This window comes from Gorilla gorilla, chromosome 4, assembly GCF_029281585.2.
Source record: "Gorilla gorilla gorilla isolate KB3781 chromosome 4, NHGRI_mGorGor1-v2.1_pri, whole genome shotgun sequence".
Classification (NCBI taxonomy): domain Eukaryota; kingdom Metazoa; phylum Chordata; class Mammalia; order Primates; family Hominidae; genus Gorilla; species Gorilla gorilla.
This window is the reverse complement of record NC_073228.2, coordinates 10,083,381-10,103,226: the sequence shown is the minus strand read 5'-3', so window position 1 is coordinate 10,103,226 and position 19,846 is coordinate 10,083,381. Positions and strand designations below refer to the sequence as shown.

General features: G+C 59.4%; 3 protein-coding genes across 15 annotated transcripts; 2 read left to right on the top strand and 1 right to left on the bottom strand.

The window, feature by feature from the left end:
* The first annotated feature begins 31 nt into the window (after positions 1 to 31).
* ANAPC11 (anaphase promoting complex subunit 11) lies at positions 32 to 8,455 on the top strand. Of its 8 annotated transcripts, none has more exons than XM_004040775.4 (4): positions 68 to 210; positions 1,940 to 2,002; positions 2,844 to 2,963; positions 8,120 to 8,455. In XM_004040775.4, exons 3-4 carry the CDS (start codon positions 2,855 to 2,857, stop codon positions 8,263 to 8,265), a joined length of 255 nt encoding a protein of 84 aa, XP_004040823.1. In that variant the 5' UTR covers positions 68 to 210; positions 1,940 to 2,002; positions 2,844 to 2,854; the 3' UTR covers positions 8,266 to 8,455. The 8 variants fall into 8 exon arrangements, with proteins under 8 accessions (XP_004040825.1, XP_004040823.1, XP_018881992.1 ...); XM_019026446.2 differs by having other exon boundaries at positions 81 to 202; XM_004040778.3 differs by having other exon boundaries at positions 81 to 232.
* Positions 8,456 to 9,124: 669 nt separating this feature from the next.
* Positions 9,125 to 12,070, top strand: NPB (neuropeptide B). The gene is made up of 2 exons (XM_031011683.3): positions 9,125 to 10,765; positions 10,859 to 12,070. Exons 1-2 carry the CDS (start codon positions 10,517 to 10,519, stop codon positions 10,985 to 10,987), a joined length of 378 nt encoding a protein of 125 aa, XP_030867543.1. The 5' UTR covers positions 9,125 to 10,516; the 3' UTR covers positions 10,988 to 12,070.
* Positions 12,071 to 12,486: 416 nt separating this feature from the next.
* PCYT2 (phosphate cytidylyltransferase 2, ethanolamine) lies at positions 12,487 to 19,744 on the bottom strand. Of its 6 annotated transcripts, none has more exons than XM_031011671.3 (13): positions 19,513 to 19,744; positions 17,756 to 17,844; positions 17,118 to 17,279; positions 16,811 to 16,877; positions 16,013 to 16,097; positions 15,794 to 15,838; positions 14,997 to 15,135; positions 14,701 to 14,783; positions 14,339 to 14,416; positions 13,909 to 13,974; positions 13,621 to 13,686; positions 13,304 to 13,392; positions 12,487 to 13,182 (listed from the first exon to the last, which is right to left on the bottom strand). In XM_031011671.3, exons 1-13 carry the CDS (start codon positions 19,599 to 19,601, stop codon positions 13,071 to 13,073), a joined length of 1,170 nt encoding a protein of 389 aa, XP_030867531.1. In that variant the 5' UTR covers positions 19,602 to 19,744; the 3' UTR covers positions 12,487 to 13,070. The 6 variants fall into 6 exon arrangements, with proteins under 6 accessions (XP_030867531.1, XP_004040834.1, XP_030867532.1 ...); XM_004040786.4 differs by lacking the exon at positions 19,513 to 19,744 and adding an exon at positions 19,146 to 19,447; XM_031011672.3 differs by lacking the exon at positions 13,621 to 13,686 and having other exon boundaries at positions 19,513 to 19,737.
* Between the last annotated feature and the right edge of the window lie 102 nt (positions 19,745 to 19,846).

Sequence of the window (19,846 nt, the reverse complement as noted above, 5' to 3'; positions counted from 1 at the left end):
AGGCCTTCCGGGGCCACGGCCTCGGAGCGGCTGCTGATTGGCCGCCGGCGGAGGGCTGCGCGCGCGGGACGGGGGTGAGGCGGGGAGGCGCGTGCGCACTGGCGTGCGAGACTCGGCGGGCGCTGTTGAGGGAGTCGGGCCGCGACTGTGGTCGTTTTTATACCTTCCCGCGCGGACGCCGGCGCTACCAACGGAAGGGCGGGTAGGGCGGTGCGTGATTAGGTTGGCGAAGGTGCGAGGGCGCAGGGGGTGGGGCGGCGGCCTTTGGAGGCGGAGCCTACGCGCCCCTCCCTCCCCGCACGCTCCGCCCGATCGGCCAGGGCTGGGGGCGCTGGGGGCGCTACGGGCGCGGCGGGTGCCTGGGAGCTGCTGGGAGTCCTTGTTTCCGCTCCCGCCCAGGACTGTGCGCTCGGCTCGCGGTGGGGTCCGGCGGGCGAGGCTTCGGCGGGCGGCAGCCGCTGCAGACGAGCTGCGGGTTGGTTTTTTGGTCTCCACCTGCAGCCCCCCAAGTCTGCACTGTCACATTTTGCCAGTCATATCCTTTACAAGTTTTCTTGCCGGCCAGGCGCGGGCCTCACGCCTGTAATCCCAGTGCTTTGGGAGGCCGAGGCAAGAGGTTCGCTTCAGCCCAGGAGTTTGAGACCAGCCGGGGCAACATCGTGAGACCGCCATCTCTTAAAAAAAAAAATGAGTTTGGCATGGTGGTGCACTTCTGTACTACCAGCTACTTGGGAGGCCGAGGTGGGAGGATTGCTTGAGCCCAGGAGGTCGAGGCTGCAGTGAGCCGTGGTGGCACCACTGCACTCCAGCCTGGGCGACAGAGCCAGACCCTGTCTCCAAAAAAAAATTATATGACATATTTTTGCAACTTATTAATGAAAACCAGTGTGCCGTTTCATTGATTTTTTTTTTTTTTTTTTTTTTTGAGACAGTCTCATTCTGTCGCCCAGGCTGGAGTGCAGTGGGGTGATCTCGGCTCACTGCAACCTCTGCCTCCTGGGTTCAAGCGAGTCTCCAGCAGCAGCCTCCCGAGTAGTTGGGACTACAGGCACGTGCCACCATACCTGGCTAATGTTTGTATTTTTAATAGAGACAGAGTTTCGCTATGTTGGCCAGGGTGGTCTTGAACTCCTGACCTCAGATGATCTGCCCGCCTTGGCCTCCCAAAGTGCTGGGATTACAGGCGTGAGCCACCACACCCAGCCCATTTCATGGATTTTAAGTTGTTTTGAGATACTTGCTTTTGTTTTTGTTTTTTGAGTCAGGGTCTCCCTCCATCACCCAGACTGGAGTGCAGTGGTGTGATCTTGGCTCACTGCAGCCTCAAACTCCTGGGCTCGAGCTATCCTCCCATGTCAGCCTCTCAGGCAGCTGGTGCACGCCACCACAGCTGGCTTTTTTTTTTTTTTTTTTTTTGAGACAGTCCCACTATGTTGCCTAGGCTGGAGTGCAGTGGTGTGATCTCGGCTCACTGCAATCTCTGCCTCCCAGGTCCAAGTGATTCCTGTGGCTCAGCCTCCCGAATAGAGCTGGGAGCTGGCGTGATCTCAGCTCGCTGCAACCTCCGCCTCCCAGGTTCAAGTGATTCTCCTGCCTCACCCTCCCAAGTAGCTGGGATTATAGGTGCCCACCACCACACCCGGCTAATTTTTTGTATTTTTAGTGGAGACAGGGTTTCAGTATGTTGGCCAGGCTGGTCTTGAACTCCTGACCTTGTGATCTGCCCGCCTCGGCCTCCCAAAGTGCTGGGATTACAGGCGTGAGCCACTGCGCCTGGTCTCTAATTTTTGTTTTTTTGGTAGAGATGGGGTTTCACCATGTTGGCCAGGTTGGTCTCGAACTCCTGACCTCAAGTGATCCACCCTCCTCGGCCTCCCAAAGTGCTGGGATTACACGCATGAGCCACCACCTGCGGCTAATTTTTTTGTATTTTTTGTAGAGACGGAGTTTCGTCATGTTGGCCAGGCCCATTTGAGATCTTTGAAGATATCCTCAATGTGAGGTAAAACCAAACTCCTGACTGTCCTGTGCTCCCAAATGTGATCTCCTTGTCCGTAAGGAGCTGAGTCCGTTCCCTTGGAGAGAACAGTGTGCCCTTTCTCTAGATGGCTAAAGAAACCTCACAGATAGTTCTTTTTTTTCCTTTTTTTTTTGGTAGAGACTCAGTCTCACTGTGTTACACAGGCTGGTCTCAAACTCCTGAGCTCAGGCGATCCTCCCGAGTTGGCCTCCCAGAGTGCTGGGATTACAGGTGTGAGCCACAAAGCGGATTGCTGCTGGGGCTTGCTGTTCTCCAGTAGCTCCCCTGTAGCCCTGACCCTCTGGGCCCAGAGCCCTTTACTTGTTATTTGTTTTAATAGAAACAGGGCTCATAGCAGGGCACAGTGGTTCACGCCTGTAATCCCAGCACTTTGGGAGGCCGCGGTGGCAGATCGCTTGAGGCCAGGAGTTCAAGACCAGCCTGGCCTACACGGTGAAACCTCGACTACTAAAAATACAAAAATTAGTCGGGCGTGGAGTCGCGTGCCTATAGCCTCAGCTACTCAGGAGGCTGAAGCACAAGAAATGAGCTGAGATCATGCCACTGCACTCCAGCCTGGGTGACAGAGTGAGACTCCGTCTCAAAAAAAAAAATTAATAAAAATAAAAGTAAAGTAAAATAGAAACAGGGCTCACGATGTTTCCCAGGCTGGGTTCAGACTCCTGGGCTGGTATGATCTTCCTGCCTTGGCCCCCTGAGTAGCTGGGACTACACTGTGGCAGGCTTATACCTATTTTGGTGCCTAAATGTTCTAGTTCTGCAGACTCAATTTAGCCAGTCGTCCTGTTCCCCTCCGCCACAGGCTCTGCTGCCATGAAGGTGAAGATTAAGTGCTGGAACGGCGTGGCCACTTGGCTCTGGGTGGCCAACGATGAGAACTGTGGCATCTGCAGGATGGCATTTAACGGCTGCTGCCCTGACTGTGAGTGTCCCCTCCATGCTGTCTGAGCGGCCCCGACTGTGAGTGTCCCCTCTGTGCTGTCTGCTGCCTGTTGGACTAGCCTCAGTAGCTCCTGTTAAATACCTGCACGAAATACCCAGTTTCATTTTCTTTTCTTTTTTTTTTTTTTTTTTTTGAGACCAAGTTTTGATCTTGTTTCCCAGGCTGGAGTGCAATGGCGCGATCTCGGCTTGCCGCAACCTCTGCCTCCCGGGTTCAAACGGTTCTCCTGCCTCAGCCTTCCAAGCAGCTGGGATTACAGGCATGTGCCACCATGCTGGGCTAATTTTTTTATTTTTAGTAGAGACGGGGTTTTGCCTTGTTGGCTAGGCTGGCCTTGAACTCCTGACCTCAGGTGACCTGCCCGCTTCAGCCTTCCAAAGTGCTGGGATTACAGGTGTGAGCCACTTTGCCTGGCCCACATTTTCATTTTCTTTTCTTTCTTTCTTTTTTTTTTTTTTTTGAGATGGAGTTTCACTCTTGTTGCCCAGGCTGGAGTGCAATGGCGTGATCTCGGCTCACTGCAACCTCCGCCTCCTGGGCTCAAGCGATTCTCCTGCCTCAGCCTTCCAAGTACCTGGGATCACAGGCATGTGCCACTACACCCGGCTAATTTTGTATTTTTTAGTAGAGACAGGCTTTCTCCATGTTAGGCTGGTCTCGAACTATCAACCTCAGGTGATCCACCCGCCTCAGCCTCCCAAAGTGATGGGATTACAGGCGCGAACCACCGTGCCCCCCGCAACATTTTCATTTTCATCTCATGAAGAAAAGTTGATAGAAAAAAAGCCAGGTGGTTGGTACCCATGTTTATATAAAGATCCTGTCACAGACTCCATAGGATGAAACTCAGCTGTGAAATACGTGGGATTAAAAAGAGATTAGAGTCTGGGCGGGCGGATCACAAGGTCAAGAGATGGAGGCCGGCATGGCGGCCCATGCCTGTCATTCCAGCACTGTGGGAGGCTGAAGTGGATGGATCTCAAGGTCAGGAGATTGAGACCATCCTGGCCAACATAGTGAAACGCCATCTCTACTAAAAATGCAAGAATGAGCTGGGTGTGTGGCGTGTGCCTGTAATCCCAGCTACTGGGGAGGCTGAGGCAGGAGAATCTCTTGAGCCTGGGAGACGGGGGTTGCAGTGAGCCAAGAGCAAGACTCCATCTCAAAAAACAAACAAACAAAAAGATTAGTTTAAACTTTTTATTTGAAAATTCTCAAAATTGAATGGCATAGGCCAGGCACAGTGGCTCACACCTGTAATCCCACCACTTTGGGAGGCCAAGGCAGGCGGATTGCTTCAGGCCAGGTGTTTGAGACCAGCCTGGCCAACATGGCAAAACCCCGACTCTACTAAAAATCCAAAAAAATTAGCCGGGCATGGTGGCAGGTGCCTGTAATCCCAGCACTTTGGGAGGCCGAGGCGGACGGATCACCTGAGGTCAGGAGTTTGAGACCAGCCTGGCCAACATGGTAAAATCCCATCTCTACTAAAAATACAAAAAAGTAGCCGGGCATGGTGGTGCATGCCTGTAATCCCAGCTACTCAGGAGGCTGAGGCAGAAGAATCGCTTGAACCTGGGAGGCAGAGGTTGTGGTGAGCCAAGATCGCACCATTGCACTCCAGCCTGGGTAACAAGAGTGAAACTCCATCTCAAAAAAAAAGAAAAAAAGTGGAAATGTTTGATTATGTTTAGGTTGAAAGCAGAGTTTTGCATCAGCGAAATGGTTTTTCATGAGACCGAAATGAGCGTAAAGCAGAAGCAAGGGTCAAGGTTTTGCCCAGGGAGGACAAGAACTCCCCAGAGGACAGTGGGGAATGGAGAGGACAGTGGGGAATGGGGAGGACCGAGAAGCTCCTCACTACCCCAAGTAACCAGGTGTATTTTTGTGGGGCCAGGTGCATGCCCATATTGATTGACAGGGTCTCACTGTGTTGCCCAAGCTGGGCGTCAACTCCTGGGCTCCAGCCATCCTACTGTCTCAGCCTCCCAAGTAGCATACCACCACACTCATCTGCCTCCTTTGCTTTTTTTTTTTTTTTTTTTTTTGAGATAGAGTCTTGCCCTGTTGCTCAGGCTGGAGTGCAGTGGCACCATCTCAGCTCACCACAACCCCCACCCTTCTGAGTTCAAAGGATTCTCCGGCCTCAGCCTCCCAAGTAGCTGGGATTACAGGCATGCACCACCACAGCCAGCTAATTTGTTGTATTTTTATTTTTATTTATTTATTTATTTTCGAGACAGAGTCTCACTCTGTCACCAGGGCTGGAGTGCAGTGGCACGATCTTGGCTCACTGCAACCTCCGCCTCCCTAGTTCAAGTGATTCTCCTGCCTCAGCTTTCCGAATAGCTGGGACTACAGGCGCTCACCACCACGCCCAGCTAATTTTTGTATTTTTAGTAGAGATGGGGTTTCACCATGTTGGCCAGGATGGTCTCGATCTCTTGACCTCGTGATCCGCCCACCTCAGCCTCCCAAAGTGCTGGGATTACAGGCATGAACCACTGCGCCCAGCCCTTGTTGTATTTTTAGCAGACACAGGGTTTCACCATGTTGGCCAGGCTGGTCTTAAAACTCCTGACCTCAGGTGATCCGTCCACCTTGGCCTCCCAAAGTACCGGGATTACAGGTGTGAGCCACTGCACCCGCCCCTGTCTTTGCTTCTTAAGGTGAAATTGAGATGACTGAATCTTAGTACAATTTTTTTTTTTTGAGACAGGGTCTTGCTGTCACCCAGGAAGCAGTGCAGTGGCAAAATCATAGCTCACTGTAGCCTTCAATTCCTCGGCTCAAGTGATCCTCCCACCTCCACCTCTCAAGTAGCTGGGACCACAGGCATGCTCCACAATGCCTGGCTAATTTTTTATTTTTTTATTTTTTGTAGAGACAGGGTTTTGCTATTTTGCCAAGGCTAGTCTTGAACTCCTGGGCTCAAGGGATCTGCCTGCCTTGGCCTACCAAAGTGCCGGGATTACAGACGTGAGCCACCATGCCTGAACAAAACTACATAAATTTTTAACTTTTTTTGTGGAAATGGAGTCTCACTATGTTTCCCAGGCTGGTCTCAAACTCTTGGCTCTGTCCTGCCACAGCCTCCCAAAGTGCTGGGATTATAGGTGTGGCGCCTGGCCTGTACAAATAACTTTTTATTCTAGGCTTAACTTTTACATTGGCCCTAGCTAAATAGAAATCTCATCACTCAGGAATTAATCCTCATTTAATCAAATGGGTAGGGTGTAATCTTAGGAAATTATTGATTGACTCTACCTGATTGGATTTGTAGTTAACAGCTAATTAGGTTAATAACTAAATTCACAAGGCACGGTTTTATTTGATCTCTTTTAAATTGCTCTTAAGGATGTAACAAAGAGTGCATGGGATGCCCTGAGGGCAGGCACTCGACTTCTGGAGCAGCAGCTTAACTTCTGAAATTCCTCCGAACCATGTGTCCACACCTCGTCTGGCTGCATCCGTGGGCCAGATGTGGGTGGTGAATCCTGTGGATTAGAGGTGGTGCTAGGTAGCCCCCAAGTGACTGCAGTGGTGGGTCCACAGGCAGCCTGCAGAGCCCGCCCTGCAGCATGCCAGCTGGGCCTGTGATGGGGCATCCAGAGGGTGTTGCCTTGAACACTCAGCATCTCTCCGCTGACACAGTGTGCTCAGGCTTTGTTAACATGGGGCCTGTTGGCTGCAGAGACTCTGGAGTTGAGAGTCTTAATTTTTGGACCTGCTGATGGTTAAGTCATAGAGAGTCAGTGTTAATGCGCAAAGCGTTTGACGAGTCTAATGTGCTTCCATGCTAAGCAGCACCAGGTTTCTTTTGCTAAAATTCAACTCCTGTGAAAAATTCACAGTGACTAAGTTCATTCAACAAAGACGGTGGGAGCCCGAGGCTGGTAAACAATGAGTCCATCCCGCATCCCAGGGGACTCTGGTGGCAGTGCAGTTTTGCCGAGAGGAGTTTTAATTTAAAAAAATGCAATCAGGAGACCAGCAGGTCCTGGAATGAGTCACCCTCAGTGCATCTGCGGACTCATCAGACACCCCAGGCCGGCTTCGGGTGGGGAATGCACTAGAACGAAGTGGCACCTTTGACTAAACGAGGCCTCCCCCGAGTACTCAGAGTGGCCCAGACCCCTCTCCTCGGGGCTAGCAGGCTTCAGCTCTCATTTGAACAGGCCGACATCAAGCAGAGTTGTGCTGAGGCCAGAAACCCCCACGGGCAGGTCCTCCCAGGGCTGGGAGTGGGCATGCCGTGGGGCTGGCGCCGCCAGGACAGGAGGGTGGCCACGAGCTCCAGCTCCACAATGCCAGGCCGACCCTGCCGTGGGGCTGGGGCTGGGACTTGCTGTGCTCTGCTGGCAGCAGCTGTTCCTTGGGGGTTTCCAGGCTCTTGGAGATCAGGGACACTCATTTCTCTTGATCATGGCTGATATAAGCATCCCTCTCTGTGTCAGGCCCTCTCCATGGAGAAAGCATTTCTAGGTGTTTGGGCTGGTGCCCGCAGCCTGTGCCTGTCCTGGGAGGCAGGGCCCATCCACAGGTGCCCATCAACACAGCGTCCCCAACACCTGGGCAGCACACCGGATCCCTGATGTCTAGGGAAGAGTCTTCTAGGTCCCCAGACCCCACCCCTCCTGCCCTTGATCAAGAAACCAGTTCACTCCTCAGATGCACGTCTCCTTGTTGCCTTGACCATTCACGTGACCTTTTTGGCATCACAGATCAAGTGTCTGCAGATGGGCCCAGGGCCTGTAGGTCAGACATCGCCCTTTTTCCCCAGCCTCAAGCACAGGGGACACAGGGTGGGCTAGGCCAGAGTGCCACCTCCTCAGAGAGGCCCCTGGGCTCCCCACTGAGCATGATGAGCCTGGGTGAGGGGAGGCGCCTGCTGCGGTTGCCCCAGGTGGAGGCCGCATGTCCGGTGTCCCTTGGTCATTGCTGGTCTTCGCCTGGGGGTGGGCTGGTCAGGAGACCGATTGGGTAACACTCCTGATTTCGGCTTCTCTGAAACATGAGAGGCTGCAGTGCTGAAGCCACTGCCCAGGGTCCCTACCTGCACCCCTGCCTGGCTTGTCACATGCTCTGTGTCCAGCCTGGTCATGCCTGTCCTTTTCCCCACCTCCCCTCCGTAGGCAAGGTGCCCGGCGACGACTGCCCACTGGTGTGGGGCCAGTGCTCCCACTGCTTCCACATGCATTGCATCCTCAAGTGGCTGCATGCGCAGCAGGTGCAGCAGCATTGCCCCATGTGCCGCCAGGAATGGAAGTTCAAGGAGTGAGGCCTGAACTGGCTCTCGCTGGAGGGGCGTCCTGAGACCCCTTCCTCATGCTGGCGCCGATGGCTGCTGGGGACAGTGCCCCTGAGCTGCAACAAGGTGGAAACAAGGGCTGGAGCTGCGTTTGTTTTGCCATCACTATGTTGACACTTTTATCCAATAAGTAAAAACTCATTAAACTACTCAAATCTTGCTGGAGGCCTCTGGGTGCCTGTGTTCTCGGCATATTGATGTGGTCTCGGTGTGTTTTGATATGAAAACTCTCATGAATAAACATCTCCGTGAAATGCCAAGGCCCTCGTCAAACCCTGAGTCACGACTGGGAGGAGAAGGAGCAGGATCAGACGGTAGAGCCTGGGGCATGCTCTTCAGGCATGCTCTTGCCTGCTGGATTGCCGGCGGCGGCCCTGGGACCCTCCCTCAGGCTGGCTCTGAGGGACCCTGGCTGTGCAAAGCTGGCGGCCACTGCTTGTGGCGCTTCCAGACTGAAGGCTACCATCTCTGAGTGGGCGTCCATTGTTCTCACTGGGACTGTCTGCAGCGGGGCTGGGCCTCCCACAGTGTAGGGATCAGTGTCCTGACACTGGGAAGTGTGTTTACACATGTTTGAGGCTTCCCTTCCTAGGGAAGGGTGGTCCTGGGAGGCTCCTTTGTGTGCCTCTGCTCCCCACAATCGTGGTGGGAAGGGGCCGCTGGGGGAGTGGCAGCCCCGGCGTCTCAGGCTGCTTCTGGACAGAGCACAGGCTGTGTCTGCAGTAACCTAGGGAGCCCTTGGCATTCATGGGGCCAGTGACCCGTGCCCAGTGTGTCTCTTGACACTTCCTTCCTCACAGCAACCTGAGGAGTAGACCAGGCCTCACCTGAAATCTGTGTCAGGGTTCTCTGGAGAGACAGGACTCTATATGAAGAGTATATATGAAGAGTTTATTGGGAGTATTGACTCACGTGATCACAAGGTGAAGTCCCACAATAAGCCTTGTGCAAGGTGAGGAGCAAGGAAGCCAGTCTGAGTCCCAAAACAAAAGTAGAGAGGCTGACAGTGCAGCCTTCATCCTGTGGCCAAAGGCTGCAGAGCCCCTGGCAAGCCACTGGTGTAGGTCCGAGAGTCCAAAAGCTGAAGAACCTGGAGGCCGACGTGCGAGGGCAGAAAGGATCCAGCATGGGAGAAAGATGGAGGCCAGATTCAGCCAGTCTAGTCTTCCACGTTCCTCTGCCTGCTTGTATCCTGGCTGTGCTGGCAGCCGATTAGGTGGTGCCCACCTGGATTGAGGGTGGGTCTGCCTCTCCCAGCCCACTGACTCAAATGGGAATCTTCTCTGGCAACACCCTCGCGGACACACCCAGTGACAATACTTTGCATCCTTCAATCTAGTCAAGCTGACACTCAGCATTCACCATCACACTTGGGAAGCATGGAACCCAGAAACAAGTGCCAGGGCTCCAGTGCCAGTGCCTGTCGTGGGAAGATACCCAAGAGAAGACATGACCAGGACCTTGGGGGAGCATGAAATGGTGAGGGCACAGTGAGCTTGAAGGCTGATGTCACCTGCCAGGAGAGTGGCTGGCAGTCCTGCCTGGTGCCCCCAAGGGGCAGAGCTGGCAGAGAGGGCCCTCCAATCGAAGGCCAGGAGTCGTGGAGCTCCAGTGCCTTGGTGTGGCTGGCCTTCTTGCCCCCCTCCCAGAGGACCCCGCCAGTAACAGCCCTGCTGGTGGAACCTTCCCCAATGGGCATGAAAGAAATGAGGGCCCCACAAGCCATATGGACTCTGATGCCTGGAGCCAAGAATACCCCTTAGGGTGGTAGAAACCGCCCCCGGGGCACTGTGCAGTGTGGCTGGCTCTCCAGCATCAGGAGTACCGGGGACTGCCTGGGGGACGACTCCTAGGGCTGGGCGCCCGTGGGCCCTCCCCTGCTCCCACTGAGGCCCACGCAAGCCGGGCCTGAAGGGCGCGAGCGGCATGGGTGGGGAGCTTGAGGGGGCGTTGGGCTCCCACCAAGCGCCAGATCCTTGCGCGCCTCCAGCGCTCGCCTGGGCGGCTGGTTCCTTTGGCATGCGGAGGTGCGACGGCTCCTCCGCGCGCGCCCCCGCCCGCTGCGCCCGCCCGCTGCACCCGCCCGCTGCACCCCCAGCCCGCCCGCCGCCCCTCCCGGCCCTCTGCAGCCTCGGCCCGCCCTCGCCGCAGATATAAGGCGGCCCGGGCGGTGGCTGCTCCGAACCCCGACGCCGCCGCCCACCAGTCAGCCGGCGTCCCCATGGCCCGGTCCGCGACACTGGCGGCCGCCGCCCTGGCGCTGTGCCTGCTGCTGGCGCCGCCTGGCCTCGCGTGGTACAAGCCGGCGGCGGGGCACAGCTCCTACTCGGTGGGCCGCGCCGCGGGGCTGCTGTCCGGCTTCCGCAGGTCCCCGTACGCGCGGCGCTCCCAGCCCTACAGAGGGGCGGAACCCCCGGGCGGGGCCGGCGCCTCCCCGGAGCTGCAACTGCACCCCAGGCTGCGGAGCCTCGTGAGTCCGGCGTGCCGGGGGCTGATGGGGGGGCGGCGGCAGGACGTGGGTGGGGGTGCGGCGGCCCCTCAGCCTTTGCTTGCCTGCCCCCAGGCTGTGTGCGTCCAGGACGTCGCCCCAAACCTGCAGAGGTGCGAGCGGCTCCCCGACGGCCGCGGGACCTACCAGTGCAAGGCGGACGTCTTCCTGTCCCTGCGCGCAGCCGACTGCCTCGCCGCCTGAGCCCGGACCTCTCCTGGCACCGCTGGGGGCCCCCCGCCCCCACCGTCCCACTCGGTGACCCCAGGCCCCTCCGGCGCGGGATGGCGCCCCAGGTCTCCCCTACTCCGATCACCCCGCAGTTAATGGCAAACGAATAAATAAATGAGGCGGCCTCGGAGTGAGGGGTGCTGGAGGACTGGCAGCCAGGCCACGAGGGGAACGGGACCTGGAAATCCCCAAGCCTGGGTATGAGAAGGCAGCCGAGTGTGCGGCGGCAGGGCAAGGTTGGCCTGGGCCGCCCAGAGGTCTTCAGACCCAGGGGCGAAGCTGGCCACGACCCAGCCCTGCGGTGAAGCCGCGCCTAGCCTTGGTGCTCCCTAGGGGAAGTGCAGGGCCACCGCTGGCCCGGTTGCCAGTGTCCTCCCCCAGCCCTTCGCTCCCCAACTCGAGAGCCAAATCTGTGAGGGCATGGGCTGGAGCCCCTGGCTGCCTTCCTCTTACCCCCATCCCTTCTGGCCAGGCCAAGTCCAAGGGTGCAGGGGCAAGGAGGAGAGCTGGGGGCCTGAGCCCTGGCTCCAGAGGCCCAGAGCATGCCTCCCCAGAGCTGAGGGTGGGAGATGGGTAGGTTCTCCCTCTGCTGTTGGGTGTGACTCCGGAACTGGCTTGGGCTCTGGCCTCCAATGCTGCTAAGGGGCCAGGCCCACCTCCGGGCCCAGGCAGCAGCACTGCAGGGCCTTTCCACCCTCCCCAAGCCTGGGGCCCAGGCAGCCCCTGTCCGGCACCAATCTGTCTATGGGGAACTGCTGGTCCCTCTGCTCAGGGGACCCCGCAGTCCAGGGTTCTGAGTGGGAGCATTGGCACCACCCCACTCCTGAAAGTGGAGGCCTGGCAGGACAAGGGTGGCCTGTGCCCCTCACACCTTGGCCCCTGGCTCGGAGAGCAGGGTGAGAGGCTGCCTTCCTGGGCTGTGGAGAGCCTCGTGTGCACCTCGCCTCCAGCTCCTGTGCTGGGTCGTGAGGTCGACCTCACAACAGCAGAGGACAGGCCCATGGGGTGCCACATGGGCCAGGTGCTGTAGGGCAGAGGCCATTCTGGAGAGGAATGTGGGGCTGAAAAAAGTACTGATCATAAGCCTCATTTTGAATGCGGCGAGACCAGGCAATCTATGGCCTCCCTAGACACCTCCCGGAGGCTGCAGTAAGAACCTCTTCGGCCTCTGGGCTGCTCCAGGCGGGCCCTGACAGGGGTGCGGGAGACAGAGATCCCATGGCCCTTGGAGGGGCCAAGGGGCAAGGAGCCTCAGCTCTGGCTCTCCTCCTTATTCTAGCATCGCCTGCTACAGGGGGTGGCCCCAGGCTTTGGAGGGCTGGAGGCCCGGGTTTCACTTACTGCCAGGCTGCCCGCTGCACTCCCGGCTGCTGGGTACATGGTGGGGGCAGGGCCAAGAGGGTCTCCTTGCTGAGTGGTTCCCTGGTCCTTCCCAGCAGGGCTGGGAGCCCCGCACAGCACTGCCACCAGGCTTTATTCGGTTGTACCAAAGAGATTTACGTCAGCCATGTACAAACAGAACAGAGTCCATAAGGAGAGCGGCGAAGCTGCCGGGAAGGAAGGCAAGCGTGTTTTCCTGGAGCCAGGCGCTGGGTGGCAGGACACCGTGTTGGGGGGTGCCCAGTGGGAGGTGGTGTGGTCTACACCCAGAGAACTAAAGGGGTGACCGCAGTCACTGCTCCCTAAAGCCCTCTGCTCTGTACCTCCTGCCACAGCTGGGTGGGCAGTCAGTGTGGCCTCTGTCCAGGTGGTGGGGGCATCCGGGGACCAGGTGGGGGCGCACGCAGGAGCGGTGCGTTTCAGGCTGCAGGTGCCGTCTGCCCGTCTCACTTCCGGCCTCTCCACTGTGCTGGACACCCTCTCTGAGCAGCTTTGCTGGAAAGAGCAGAGAGCCTGCTGCAAACCAGGCACCTTGTAGGCAGGCAAGGAGGCAGAGTCCTCACCAGCCCTTCCAGAGCCAGGCCAGTTAGAGAGGGCAGCCCTGCAGAGTCCTATGTCCAAACGCAGAAGGAGCAGAAGCAGAGCAGGGGGAGGGCCGGCCAGGGCCTCCGCCGGGTCAGAAGTCGCCATCGCGCTCCCCCAGGGGCTGTGCTGCCTGCCGCCTGGCAGCCTCCAGGAAGGCCAGCTCCTTGGCTTCCTTCTTCTGGTTTCGTGCCTCATACTCCAACCTGGGAGGGCAGGGTAAGTCTAGCGGAGAGCGCCCATGAGGCGGCTCCGAGGGGGAGGCCAGGGTAAGTCTAGCGGAGAGCGCCCATGAGGCGGCTCCGAGGTGCCCCCACCCAACTGCACCTGTTGGTGATGATCCGCTGGACGATGAGGTCTGTGGTGAGGTTGCTGCCACTGTCAATCTGACGGAAGATGCCCCTTCTCTTGGGCTCCTGGGGGTCCAGAGAGGAGGAGCAGGATGAAGGTCCCTGCTGACCTCCCCAAGACCCATCTGATGCCCTGCCCCAGAGGGAGACCAGCGCCCAGGGTCCCGTGGGAGTGGTGCAGTCAGAGCAGCTGCGGCCACCATGCCTGTTTCCCAGGCAGGCACAGTGAGACATTAAATGGCTGGGAGGTGCCAATGGCAACCCCTGTGCCCAGCAAGGGCCAGCAGGACCCACCTGGTATGGGTCGGAGCCATCCCTGTCAGGGATAATTTCTGTCTTGCCGTGACACACCAGGTCCACCTGGAGAAGGAGTGGGGTCAGGAGCCCTCCCCGGGGAGGCAGCGGCCGTCGCCACCCACAGCCCAGCACAGGCCCCGGGGCTTGGGAGAGCTGACCTTGCCCTTTCCTCAGCCCAGGTACCTCCTGGGCCCCGCCTAGGAGCCCACAGCCAGCCTGCATTCCCAGCCCATGCAGGAACAGAGGTGAACAGAGGGAACGAGGTGAGCCCATGCGGAGCCTCACCTTGAAGTGGCTTAGGAGCTCTGCTGTGACCGCGTATGGGGCTCCAATCACCACTTCTGACACGTACTGTGGGGACAGTGGAGGCAGAAAGACTTGCTCGGTCCCTGCTACTGGTAAGCCAGGGCCACAGGATGGTGAGAGACAGCTCAGACATGGCGCGGGGCTGCCAGTGAGTAGCAGGGATGGGCTGGGCAGGCTGGGGACCCCTGGGGCTCCTCCATGAGACAAGAAGGAACAGCACCTGGAGACCTGACCACCCCTCCTCATGCCTCAACAAACAGGTATGGGCAGGTGCCACAGAACTCGGGGTGCTGGGTGCAGCTCTGCCAGTGATCCAAGCCCCCCTACCCTGGCTCAGGGAGGCCCTTAGTAGGGGGGATGTTGTTGGAATGTCCCCCCATCCTTGGGCTGGCTCCTGGCCCCCACTCACCCGGCAGGCCAGCACGCTCAGGGTCCGCTCATGCAGATTCATGATGGGGTAGTTCTTCCCCTTGTAGTGATTGACCTCCTGTGGCCAGAGTGAGGCTAGCTCAGCCCGGAGACTTTGGGGGGACAGGGTGTGCCCCTCCCAGCTGTCCCTCATGGGAAGAAGTCGGGGAGGTTGCTCGCCCTTGTGGGGATGCCCCAGACAGGACAGCCCTGGACCCCAGAAGCCTACGTTCACCCCCCAGGGTCTCCTCTGACTTCACCTGGGGCCTCTTCCCAGAGACCACCTGCACCTAACATCAACCCTTAGGGCCCCTCGAGGGCCCATCAGCTGCCCAGGGGCCCAGGGAGCAAGAAGGCAGTGACCTGGTCAAAGTGTAAGCCCGCGATGATGTAGGGCCTCTCTGCCAGCCTGTGCACCTTCTCCAGGAAGTCCACATGCCCGATGTCTGCGCCCAGGTTAAGAAGCAGTCGGGATGGGGATGACAGGGAGCAGCTCCCTGACAGCTCATGCCCAAGGGCCTCCCCGCCATCCTCCCTGCTGACAGCTGCTCCCCTGCAAACCAGCCAGCCCAGTCTGGGGGCCCCAAGGAGTCAAGTGAGGCCCCTGGGTCCCACCCCATGTGGCACATGTAGGGGAGCAGCAGAGGCCCAGAGGATACGGAACAGGTCGAAGGCACCAGCCACATAGATGACTGTCTCCCCTGGCTGGGGCTCCTTCCCAGAAGCAAACTGGATGATCTTCTGAGATGTCTGTAGGAACTGGGATACCCCGGTCCAGGGGTTCCGCCCACCAGGGCACTGCAAGCCAAGAGAGGGAGCAGGTTGGCGGGGGAGGCCTCCCAGGTGCTGCCCTCACCAGGTCACCAAACCCTCAGGTGTCACCTGCCAGCAATCTCATTTCCAGCCAGTCACCTCGGGCAGGGGACACACTGCCAGGCCAGGTGGCAGGTGGGACTGTGGTGCCACCCCACAACCACAGCAGGCACCGCAGCAGACACCACTTCAGCCCAGCCAGCGACCACCAGGAGGAGGCAAGGAGCCCTGCGGCAGGTGCACACAGCCCTTGGGAGGGACCTGGCACCCTGAGACCACTGTCTGGTCACCTGGGAGCAGCCTTCTGAGGAAAGTATGTCCCCGGCGGGTATCGGGTGAGGGGGCTACAATGGGAGACAGGGCCAGGCCACTTGGTTAGAGGCCACCTGTCCACAGGCAAATCCTTGCTCCTCCTCCAAGCAGTGGCTGCCGTGACCGGCCAGCTGGTGCCACCACCCGCCTGCCCTCCCTCCCAGCATCCACCAGTCGGCCAAACCTGGCAGTCAGTGCCTGGTCAGTGCCAGGGACAGAGGGAGGAGGGTGAGGCTCTGGGCTGGCCTTTCCCCAAGGGATGGCCGGGACAGGTGGCCGGGGGAGCCCCCTGCAGCTGCGTGCTCAGCTCTCCCTGCACAGCCGCACTCACCTTGCCAAAACTGTCTGCATACTCCCGGTACTCAGAGGACATCTCCTGCACAGAAGGTCAGAGCAGGGCTGAGGGGCCTGCCCTCCAGGCGTGGCCACCCCAGGACCGGCTGGGGATGGGGAGCAGTGGGCAGGAGGACCCTGAGAGGGCAGAGAGGTGCCCCTCCTTTCCCCTGGAGACCTCGACCCAGGGGCCTCGGGGATTCCGCCGCCGACTCACCTGGCTGCTGTGATGGGCTTTGGTTACCAACAGCATGCGGCCCACGAGGTCTGTGGTGGACACCCCTTGCGTGCGCTTGCATTCTCTGGGGGACACAGTGGGAGTGGGGTCTCATCCTGGGACACTCGCAAGGCTCTGCCTCCTGCTACCACCACTAGGGACACTAGCAGCCCTGCTGTGGCAGAACCCACGGCTGCCCCAAAGACTGAGGGTCCCCTCCCTGTGCAAGGCCATAACAGAAAACCTGGGTTGGGAACGTGGGGAAGGCCTCCACGCTTTTATTGACTGAAGGGAGTGGCAGGAGCACTTTGGAAAAGGACCCTCGCTGGGGCCCAGGTGTGCAATGCCAGGGAGAGCGTGGGCACTGGGGCAGCAGCTCTGCTTCCTGCCTCCCTCACACCCACGTCCTGCCCGCTGAGCATCTGCAGCCGAGTGAATTCTCAGCTGCAGCATCTCGTGCGGGAGCCACTGGCCTCATGTCCCTGACGTCTGGTAATTCAGATATAGTGCCAGCTCCCCAGCAGTGCCAGCCACGTCCCCCGAGCTCAACAGCTGCCACCTCACAAAGCTGTGCTTTTGGAGCCCTGGGGCCATGGGTCTGCAGCACCAACTGGCGAGGGCCTCCAGGCCACCCCACAATGGCACCTCCATCCCTCGAGTTCCCAGTCCTGGGCGTGAGGAACATGGCCCAGGGCCTGGACGCTCCCCTCACGGGCTCCCGGTAAATAGCAAAGCATGAGCCAGGAGGGAGCCCCGTGTCCAGCTCCCTGGATGGCCGGGCCCGCGGTGGAGACTCACCTGTACCTCCCAGCCTGCTTTACCTCCTCATAGGTGTCCCGGCCATCTACAGTCAGGGTGATGTCATCTAAGCAGTGACACACAAGGACAAGGATCCTTAACCCAAAGCCACCAGAACCTTCAGAGCCCAGGACCCTCTCGGCCCCTGGCCTGCCCTAGTGTCCGCGTGCCCATTTCTAGGTGGGGGCCCGGAAATGTCTCAGATCCTCGAAGGGCAGAGGCCCCCGTTCCCGGATGTCCCACCAGCAGATCTGATCCTGAGCCACCTGATGTCCCCAGGCCCCCAGGTCCCAGCCCCGCCACTCACTGCCGTGAACACAGAAGTCACAGTTGTATTTGTCCAGGGTCTCTAGTGTAGTGACATAGGGAGCCGCTGGCACCACCTCGTCCACCCATTTGATGGCCTGCACCATCTTGTATCTCTCCTCCTGAGTGAACACCGGGGGCCCCTTGTGCTTGGCGATCTCCTCTAGGAAAAGGACAACGGGGAGACTGGGGACCCCAGCCCACCCGGCCCCTCGAGTAGGAGGCCCCTTCCTAGCACCCAGCTGTAGCCACACAAGAGGGCCGTTGGGGGCAGGCTGTCTCTCTACCCTGGCCCTTAGCCCACTAGTGCTGGTCAACTGGGTGGCTCTCTTCCCTGCGAGGGTCTCAGGCAAAGGCAGAGATTCCTTCTGACAAGCAGCTGCTCAGCCCCTGAAGGCTTGGGAGCCTCGCTGGCAGTGGTGGGGAGCAGGTGCCCCTTCTCTTTAGCTGGGACAGGAAATGCAAGATGGGAAAGGCATTAGGCCATCCTCAGCTGGGGCTGGGCTGGGTGAGCCTACAGTGCCCTCCCCTACAGCTGTGCCCTGGCAAGGTGGCCCCAGGTCTGCAGGCTTTCAGTCAACAGTCGCAACCTACAGGAGGGCTGGGGGGCCGCGGGTGGGCGAGGCCATCTGTGCTTACCATCGGTGTGCACGCCTACGATGAGGTAGTCACCCATGGCCCGTGCCTGGCGCAGCTGGTTGGAGTGGCCGTAATGCACCATGTCATAGCTGTGGAGACAGAGAGAGCGGGTGGTCCCTGTGCCAAGGGTGGGGACCAGGTGTCCCTGTGGGTTAGGGGCAGAGCTTTGCTCCTCTGAGGACTCCTTAGGAAGCGCTCTGAGAAGCTGCTGCTGGGAGCCCTGGGACTGGGATTCGGAGGATGTAGGTGCTCAGCTCTCCACCCCACTGGCTCCTGGGCCTGACGGTGGGACCCCTGTGCCAGATCTAGAAAGGGTGGCGGGGGCAGAGATGTCAAGGCCTGGCTGGGTCTAGAGGACTGGTGGGTGCAGGACAGACTGGAGCCCACTGAGAGCTGCAGGGCCACGTGTCCTATCCCCTCACCAAATATCAACTGCCCTGGGCAGTCACTTTAAAATAAGCCAATGTTAACTCTTGGGGTAGGGTTGGATCCTAGACTACCTTGAGACAAGCAAACAGTCCCTGGGGCTAACCCAAAACAAATCCAACCACAAAATAAAACCCTGGGAATCACTGGCCCTGAAAATCCTGTTTCCTCATCCCTTACGGCCTCTGAAGCTCAGCAGGCTTAACGTTAAGGGTGAACAGCCACTGCCTTGCCACCTGATTCGAGAGTTTTCATTCACAAATCTGGGTCTGCTAACACGTGAACTCTCAAGCCCAAAGCTACACAGCCCTGCCACCAACTGGGCCTCGCTGCCCTGGCTTCTTCGCCACTTCCTTACAGCAGCTGCCCATCCCCTCGAGTGGACAAAGCTGTCCCTGCCTCTCCAGGGAGAGGTGTGACCCTGGCAGCCCACACAGTGCACAGAGTTGCTCCACTGCACACCACTGCTTCCTCCCAGCACCCCTGCCACAGTGCACGGAGCCCGGCAGACATGCTGGGTAAAATCTGGCGGGCCCATGTACCCACTGGACAGGCTGGAGGGGAGGAGGGGGCAGAGGCTGGGCCAGGGGAGCACAGTCTGGAATGGGGCTGGGGTCTGGTCAGGGCAAGGTCAAAGTCCACTGACACAAAGCCACATTCCTTTTCCCAGAGGTGACTCGGACACAGAGGACAAGGCCCTGCTTGCTCTCCTGGGAAGGGCTAATCAGATAGAGGCGCTTGCTTCCTGGATTCCATCCGGCAGGCACGTGAAAGGGTCAGAGGTAGCAAATTATCAGTAACGGTCATCTTCCTTTCACTTGTTGACAACCCGAAACTTTTCTTAAAACAATGCCCTCTGACTGGCCAGGGAAGACCGATCGCATTCTAGCCCCGCGGAGGAGGACCCGGGAGCCCGCGGGCTTCACTGCGGGTCCCGGACAGGCAGGTCACACCGGATGCCCACCTACAGGGACGCTCGCCCGGATGCCAGGGGAACCCCTGGACCGGAGCCGGGCAAGCTGGTTGCTGGTGGTTACGGAGAAGCAGGGAGGCCGTGGCTCCAGATCTCAGCGCGGTGGCTGCACCGGAGAGGTCGGCGTGACCGGGCGGAGCCTCCGCCAGAGGTAGACGGGGTCGCCCACGGCAGGGCGCGGAGCCTCTGCAGCCCGCCCCTCCCGGCGGGCGAACCCCGCAGCCTGCCAGCCCCGGCCCATGCCGGACGAGGACGCCACCCAGAACAGCGGGCCCGGTCCCCGGGCAACGGCTGGCGCGGCGCCCCGGAAGGAAGCCGGCCCCGGCGCCCCCGCGGCCCGCCCCGGCCCCGCGCTCACCAGCCATCGCACCACACCCTCACGGCGCGCCTGCCCCCCGGGCCCGGCTGCTCTGCGCCGCCTGCAGCCCCGCGCCCATTCCGGATCATGGCCCCGCAGCGGCGGCGCGGACAGCCTGGCAGCTCCCGGCGACTCCGAGCGCCGCCGCCCGCCGCGCCTGGCGCACGCTCAGCGGCCGTCACGCGGGCCTCACCCGCTGCGCACGGCCAATGGCGTGCGCCGCTCGGCCCGAGCCCCGCCCCCGCCTCCCCCGCCCCGCTTTCCGCCCTCCGGCCCGAGCCCCACCCCCAAAGGCCGCGCCCCACCGCACCTCCGCGCACGGCCAATGGCGTGC

Excerpts from the sequence above, each read along its gene's own strand:
- ANAPC11 (XM_004040777.4), top strand. The coding sequence starts at position 2,855 with ATGAAGGTGAAGATTAAGTGCTGGAACGGCGTGGCCACTTGGCTCTGG. Across the intron at positions 2,964-8,119 it reads TAACGGCTGCTGCCCTGACT|GCAAGGTGCCCGGCGACGAC; the intron begins GTGAGTGTCCCC and ends TCCCCTCCGTAG.
- NPB (XM_031011683.3), top strand. The coding sequence starts at position 10,517 with ATGGCCCGGTCCGCGACACTGGCGGCCGCCGCCCTGGCGCTGTGCCTG. Across the intron at positions 10,766-10,858 it reads ACCCCAGGCTGCGGAGCCTC|GCTGTGTGCGTCCAGGACGT; the intron begins GTGAGTCCGGCG and ends GCCTGCCCCCAG.
- PCYT2 (XM_031011671.3), bottom strand. The coding sequence starts at position 19,601 with ATGATCCGGAATGGGCGCGGGGCTGCAGGCGGCGCAGAGCAGCCGGGC. Across the intron at positions 15,839-16,012 it reads AAGCCCATCACAGCAGCCAG|GAGATGTCCTCTGAGTACCG; the intron begins GTGAGTCGGCGG and ends CCTTCTGTGCAG. Across the intron at positions 14,417-14,700 it reads CGGGCTTACACTTTGACCAG|GAGGTCAATCACTACAAGGG; the intron begins GTCACTGCCTTC and ends CTCTGGCCACAG.